Source organism: Sinocyclocheilus grahami, unplaced genomic scaffold (assembly GCF_001515645.1).
Source record: "Sinocyclocheilus grahami isolate Dianchi unplaced genomic scaffold, SAMN03320097.WGS_v1.1 scaffold407.1, whole genome shotgun sequence".
NCBI classification, from domain to species: domain Eukaryota; kingdom Metazoa; phylum Chordata; class Actinopteri; order Cypriniformes; family Cyprinidae; genus Sinocyclocheilus; species Sinocyclocheilus grahami.
The window spans coordinates 642,884-649,960 of NW_015505586.1; the positions used below are offsets into that span (position 1 = coordinate 642,884).

At 37.6% G+C, this 7,077-nt stretch overlaps 1 protein-coding gene across 1 annotated transcript in view; it reads left to right on the forward strand.

The window, feature by feature from the left end:
* Nucleotides 1–1,547: 1,547 nt before the first annotated feature.
* The window catches only part of LOC107550778 (uncharacterized), an 11,899-nt gene continuing 6,369 nt past the window's right edge, over nucleotides 1,548–7,077 (forward strand). Inside the window, exons 1-11 of the mRNA XM_016232155.1 lie at nucleotides 1,548–2,128; nucleotides 2,767–2,872; nucleotides 3,144–3,357; nucleotides 3,694–3,836; nucleotides 4,634–4,793; nucleotides 4,896–4,951; nucleotides 5,062–5,264; nucleotides 5,344–5,454; nucleotides 5,539–5,664; nucleotides 5,818–5,925; nucleotides 6,018–6,176. Of these exons, the coding sequence (XP_016087641.1) occupies nucleotides 1,940–2,128; nucleotides 2,767–2,872; nucleotides 3,144–3,357; nucleotides 3,694–3,836; nucleotides 4,634–4,793; nucleotides 4,896–4,951; nucleotides 5,062–5,264; nucleotides 5,344–5,454; nucleotides 5,539–5,664; nucleotides 5,818–5,925; nucleotides 6,018–6,176 (1,575 nt within the window). The 5' untranslated portion in view covers nucleotides 1,548–1,939. The remainder of the gene's footprint in view (nucleotides 2,129–2,766; nucleotides 2,873–3,143; nucleotides 3,358–3,693; nucleotides 3,837–4,633; nucleotides 4,794–4,895; nucleotides 4,952–5,061; nucleotides 5,265–5,343; nucleotides 5,455–5,538; nucleotides 5,665–5,817; nucleotides 5,926–6,017; nucleotides 6,177–7,077) is intronic.

Here is a 7,077-nt window from a genome sequence, read left to right on the forward strand (position 1 = left end):
TCAGAGGGCCCTAAACAGTGACATCAGATGTCTAAAGCAGACCAGAGATCTAAAGACCCCTTGAGAAGACAACTCCAATAAGCACATGATGAAAGTCAAAGAGAGCTTTTGCATCCAGAATTAAGCATATTTTAAAATAATTGCCAGTAATGGCCTTTGACAGTTTTGGCATTAAATTACTTTTTATTGAATTTCTTGCAGTTCAATTCTGCACTTAAAGCATTATGGCAGGACGACTCGCACTCCCTGGATTTTCCACAGCTCTGGAGGAAACGAGTGTGACGGAGTGTGTTGGGGAGGGGCTTCATGGCTTGGCCGGAATGGCTTGTTTAGTTGTGTTACTAAAGCAAAAGCATTCCAGAGGTTTTAAGAACTACCAGATGGCAGTTCTCTCTCTCTCCGAGTCTGCCCTTTTACAGCCATATGTGAGCGAACTGCAGCAGCTCGCTGGAGTGCTGGGAGTGAGCGAGCGAGCGCCTCCTCTGAAATTCCAATCAACAAACAGAAGATCCTTGAGCAAACGCTCCCAAATCAAACAGCTGTAACTCACAAGACACTCGTAGAGAACGCTCTGCCTGAGAAACCACACATTTCTCATTTTACTTTGACGGGCAGTTCTTGTGTTAGGCGAAGTGCTCTGGAGAAATGCAGTCCACTCGCTCTAAGAGGAAAATACTACACACACTCCAGTTTATTTCATGCATCGCATGAGAAGCAACAGTAACGTGAGGAGAAAACCCCCACCAGACCCACAGAACAACTGATACCCGCCTCCGCACATTTTTGAGCTTCAAAAACGCTCTTCGGAAATCTACGGGTGTTTTTATACAGGTTTTTATATGGTTCCACCGCTTTAAGACAAATGGATTTGTTGTGTTATCATATTCAAGAGATTATAAGCTAGATGCAACTTTTTTGGGGTTTGCATCGAATGTTCGACTTTTATGCATAATGCATTTGTTTATGAATAAAGATTGATCTGTTGAAGGCAGTTATTTTGAGTTAGATGCCACCAAATGCTCTCCTCCTATTCAAATTTGACATTGAAGGGGTGCATACAACATATTTGCCGCACATTCAAATACGATTTTCAAGAAGAAGAAAAAACAAAAACCTGGTGAAAATAAATGCAGAGCATGTTCACATAGGACACTATTAACATGACTATATGCATGAACCCATTCAGAAAAAATTGGGCACAAATGGGTTAATCATAAGCGAAAGTGAACGACAGCGAATCGTTCATTTAAAGATCTGTTTAAAAACACAGATTCGTTCATTTGAGTCGAACTATCAAAATCTCAATATTCCATGTTAATAAGACGGTAGAGAGTGTGTGTGTGTGTGTGTGGTATAATGCATTTAATTATATACGTAAGAAATGTAATGATGTTATGTAACATTTTGTCACCTTGAACATGAATATAAGTGAACAAATTCTCACCACCTGTTTTGCGAAGACACATTAAAACACTCCCTAAATGAAATGTAGGTGTGCCGCACCCAGCGGCGAACATGTTGAAGAAAGTCGCATGTGTTAAAGTGCTTCACCATATGCTTGAAGCTATCGCATGGTGCGTGCTTTACTCTTGGCATTGTTTTACACTGTAAACGGTTGTCAATAGTAAAGTGAAAGTAAACGAGAACTATTTGTTCATGAAATCACTGCTGCGTCATGCAATTATTACCTACAGAGAGCAGATTATAGTAAAGATTAAGCAGAAGCTCTAGGGAGGGCAAAATACTACGACATCTTCAAGTGCACCAATCATATTACAAGTTCCTCAAACCATAAACACTTACTTTCCGGTTCTGCAGTCAGTATGAGTCTCGTCTGTCTGGATGGAAGCAGAGAGGAGAGGGATAAAGTGTTGCGTTGTGGGCGAATTAAGCAATCGAATGCAAAGGAATTTCTTTCTGAACCTGGACCTCTTTAACTATGTACACTTGGCGGTGCTTCCTCGCCATTGTACTTGTACTTGTACTTGTTTGGTACTTCTCAGAGTTTGGACAAATATGGACACAAGCTTTCGTTTGTTTTTTATGCTTTTTCAATTTCCCTTTCAAAAAGCAAGACCGTGAAACAAGCACTCAGACGGATGACACACTTGAAGAAACAGAACAACAGGTAACAAGATTATTCCTGCTCCTGCATATATCAATTTACGTACTTGAGAGCATTAAGAATATTTTTGCCTAGCTATTATTATTATTATTATTATTACTACTACTTTGAACATGTGCATAGAATGGTTGACACTGTCCTGTTGGAAAATCTAACTCAACTATATTTTGGAACATGGTTTCTAAAGTTTCCACTAGCTGATTCAAGCTGGGCATTAGCTGGTCGACCCTCTGTTATGTTCCAAAAACCTGTTGGACTGGACTGGACTGACCAGCTGGTACCTGGTTTCTTGCTTGTCTAAGATGGTCTTCCAGCTTACACAATGTAAATAACCATTGCTGACCAGCTTTTAACCATTGTCTGTGTCCCAAAACAAAGCTTCTATCATAAATTGGCATTTTCAGCAGGGCAATTGAATATGTACCTGTAATGTTATTGTAAATGGATACATAACAATAAAGTCAATTTATAGGCAGAACTAACTGTGGGAAGAATTTGGTTGAGAGAGTTCCGGATCTCATGTCAAAAAGAAACCATCAGATCACTTTTTGTTCCTCATTTCTTTATTCATGACTGATATCAGACATCATCAGTGAAATTACTGGAATTTAATCCCTTGCACCTTAATCCTCCTGTTTCAGACAAAGAAAGCTCACCATGTTGGTGTCAGTGATGAGACTGATGCAGCCGCACAAACTGAGTCCAAAACAAAGCATTATCCAAATGTACAGAGGTCACTCCTCCAGGGTAAATAATAATGTTGTTGTTTGCAAGCTTCACTCCCTCTCAAGCATGTCTGGAGATAGTGACTGAATGAAGTTTCATGACATGACAATGAGATTTGTTGTAAACATGACATAGAACAGGAAGCAGAAGATCAGATAATATGGTAATATTTCATAGGTTTGTGTGGCATAACACTTTGAGGAAATGCTATACCCCGTTCAGTTCCTCACCAAAAGTGATCGGATCATTACAATTGTGCATGATTAAATAGATTTTTTAAAATGTTTTGCAGTGTTTAAATGTGCCTATGCTCACCTGGTCCAGCCGTGGTACACAGTCCCAGAACTTGGCGACAGTCAGCCCCTTCATAGGGCACTACAGACGGAGTTTAACCTGGTAGTCGAGAGAGTCATTTGCAAGGCAAAGAACTTTGATCTGTCTGCTACCAGTGTGGGTTGTGTTAGGATCTTCACTCAGCACCTGCATAACGCAAAGCAGTCAGATGGGTGAGCAAGTTTGTCTGTGTCATTATGTATGCCTAATTTATTCTGAGAATATTGTTTAATATTCTGACATGAGTGAAATCACTATATATATATATATATAATTTAAATAATTTTCCTTCCTGTTCTATTTTATGCTTGGTCCATTTTAGAGACCATCAGCACAGCAGCAGAGCCTTATGATTCTTGAGCTCATGTTTTAAAATCAAAGAATTTCTGCCAAAACTCATGGACTTTCCATCCTAACCTATGACTCATCAGTTGATGTAGTTCCAGGAATACTGCTAGTAAAATGAGTCATTATGAAAACCGGCATGTTCATTTGTTTACCCTTTTCAGCTCTCCAGTGTTCGGTTCAAGGTCTGAGGAGATGGCAGTCCTCAGGATCTTTTCTGAAGCTCTAGTGCGAAACCTTTTTCCTGAGTACCTTTGGAAAGCAAAACTCTACCAGTGTGTCCTAACTGAGATTGTTGCTACAAAAGGTTAGTCCTACTGACCTTTGGGCTAAATACTTTCTAATTATCTTTTTAATGATCGGAACATTCATCAGCTATCTGGCATCAACATTTGTAGCATTCATTGTTATGTTTAGGACAGTTTCTCTGAAACAAACATTACTTTGTCACTCGATGCTTCAAAGATTGTCTCAACATGCTTTCACTGCTTTTACAAACTAGTTTGTCTTTATTTTTGTGTGCCTCAATACTCATGGATATCAAAACAACGAATCATTACTTTGTTCACATTGGTTATGGCGACAGAGTGAATTCTTTCTCTAACTGCCTCCAACGTCATATTTAATATAAATTTGTTTTATAGGATTAATTTTGTATACCAAATCATAATTGTTGGTGCTTTACTAAACCTTTACTGTCTTCCTTAACATATTCCCTTCAAGGCTGCACTTATCTGATCAAAAATGCAGTAAAAATATAATGTGAAATATTATTACAATTTAAAACTGTAAAATTCAGTTTATTCCTAAGATGTCAAGCTGAATTTTCAGCATCATTACTTCAGTCTTCAGTGTCACATGATCCTTCAGAAATCATTCTAATATGCTGATTTAGTGATCAAGAAACATTTCTTTTTATTATCAACTTTGAAAACAGGTGTGCTGTTTAATGTTTGAGCCCCAAAGTTTGACCCCAAAATTTTAAATAGTAGTGTTTAAGTTATTTTTGTGCTGTACTAATTGTATTGTGTATTTTCTACTAATTTACTGATTCTTTGTTATATATATATATATATATGAGATATTCCTGTTGTCCATCTCTAGCTCTTGATGTGCTCGTGACATGCCTCTGTAATCCAGACAACCTGAATCAGATGGTTGTTTTGCAGCTGGATAGAGTAACCTCTAAAAGCTCAACAGGAGACCTGCTAAACTCAGATAGGGAAGGCACACCATCTTCCATGGGAAGTGAAGAAGCAGAAGTGTTAGTTATCTCAAAAACATAACGTTTTAGCATATTCATTATCATATTAGTTGGTGGCAATCTCAGTTGGTGGCCTAATTCTGGTTTTCACAAATTCCGCAGATTGACAGATGAAGCAGAGGATGGTCGGTCTGAAGACACAAAAGAAAAGAAGAAGGGTGATGTTTCTTTCTCTTTCATCTCAGTAATTCGATTTATGAGCAGTAAGTGTACATGAATAATGTAATAAAGTGTAATTGAATGACCTTTTTCAATGTTATCTAAGCAGGCAATGGGATCAAAGAACGATTTTCTAAATTTGTTGATAAGGTCAAGTCAAAGAAAGCCAAAAAGAAAAACCATAAGAAGAAGAAGGAGCAAGAGCTTTTACAGAGGGCTTTATCAGCACGAAGATCTGCTGTTATTGAAGATGATTGTGCAAGCAGCAGAGAGGGCTCCTTTAGAAGCGGCATGGACTATGGCATGGATTATGTATGGAAAGCGTGCATATTGAATTGATTTGCATTAAGCTTTCGGTGCAACTAAGTTTGTCTGTGCTTTCTTTTAAAAGGACAGTGAAACGGATGTTTACCTAACAACAAATGTCCAAGAGGATATGATGGAGTTTAGGCTTTCCTATGAGATGTGGCGGGTGGGGAAGTGGGCAGTCCATGTTACAAATGTAAGGCATATGTTAAAAACAAGGAAAGCTAAACAACGTACAAGCTAAGTTGAGTTGAATACGTAAAAAAAAACATTGTCTTAGGTTCAAAAGGAAAATGAAGAGCTGTGTTTCACGCTTCACCTGGAGGAGAAAAATAACCCTGAGAATCTCAACTGGGATGTAAAAAAGACCCAATCAGAAATACTTAATTTTCACAGCCTCTGGCAGGTGAGAGAGGAAATAGTGAGGAATCTTCAATGCATCAATTGTATCGAAACCCATACTATTTTGTATTATAGTCATTCATATTTTACTCATTATTTATTATTGATTAATGTATGTAGTTGCTTGCTTTTAAAATGTTTTTTCTCTTTTTTTAAGGATACTTCCACTTTACCCACTATATCTGCGATAGTAGAGAAAACAAAGCAGGATCTTGATGGTGCGTATGCAGAAGAAGTTGGATCAGCCTTGGAGCACTTTTTACAAGTAAGCTGTCGCACACACACTATCTAGGATTAAAGAAGGGGTTATCAGTTGAAATGAATACCTGGAAATGTTTTCCTCTCATTTTTCTTCAGGAGCTGGTTTCTGATGCACAGCTTGGTCACACTCAGCCTGTATTCCAGTTCTTGTGTCCCATTGTACAGCTGCTGAGTAATAAGGAACATAAGGGAGGTGTCTGGAGTTTTCTGAATGGACTTGCAAGCTTTCTTAATCCTGGCCAAGATGAGGATGAGGTAAAAACAGATTTAGGTCAATAGCTTAATGGAAACCTCATGATGAAACTGATGAAATGCTACTGTTCAAAAGTTTGGGGTCAGTAAGATTTATTTGAAAGAAGTAAATACTTTTACTCGGCAAGGATGCATTAAATTGAACAAAGTTTCAAAAAAGGAAATATTAGCCAGCACAACCTTTTTCAACATTAATAATTAGAAATGTCTCTTGAGCAGCAAATCAGCATTATTCATTATATGACACTGGAGTAATGGCTGCTGAAAATTCAGCGTTTCCATCATACAAAAATAATTACATTTTGTATTAAATTAAAATAGTAAAAATAATAATATTTCACATTACTGTTGTTAGAGTATTTTTGATCATAAATCCAGCCTTGGTGAGCATAAGAGCAGAGGCGGACAAAGTACTCAACTTCATTACTTGAGTGAAAGTACAGATACTGATGGTCAAATATTACTCCATTACAAGTAAAAGTTGTAAAGACAGATTTCTGCTTAAGTAAAAGTACAGAAGTACTTGCTTTTAAAAGTACTTAAGTACCAAAAGTAAATTTCCTTTTTTATGTCAATGCACTGTTTTATTGTTGTACATAATACTTGCAATACTTCTGAAGCAACTTACAATACATTACACCTACTGAATACACTGACTAGCTTGTAGTATCTTTGGAATAAAGAGCTTTTAGAATGTTAAAAACCTATGGGGGGAAAAAATGGACACCCCTACCCACCCCCACAAAAGCAGGATGGTAGTGATCTCACAGTTCTGACAGTTTGAAAAATCAAACCTGCTTTAAAACCCAGCAACACAACTGTAGCTGTATAACTTTACAACAGCAACACTGCTTTAACAAAAAAGCGAAACAGCAAGACTTATTTGACATCAAAACAAATTTTT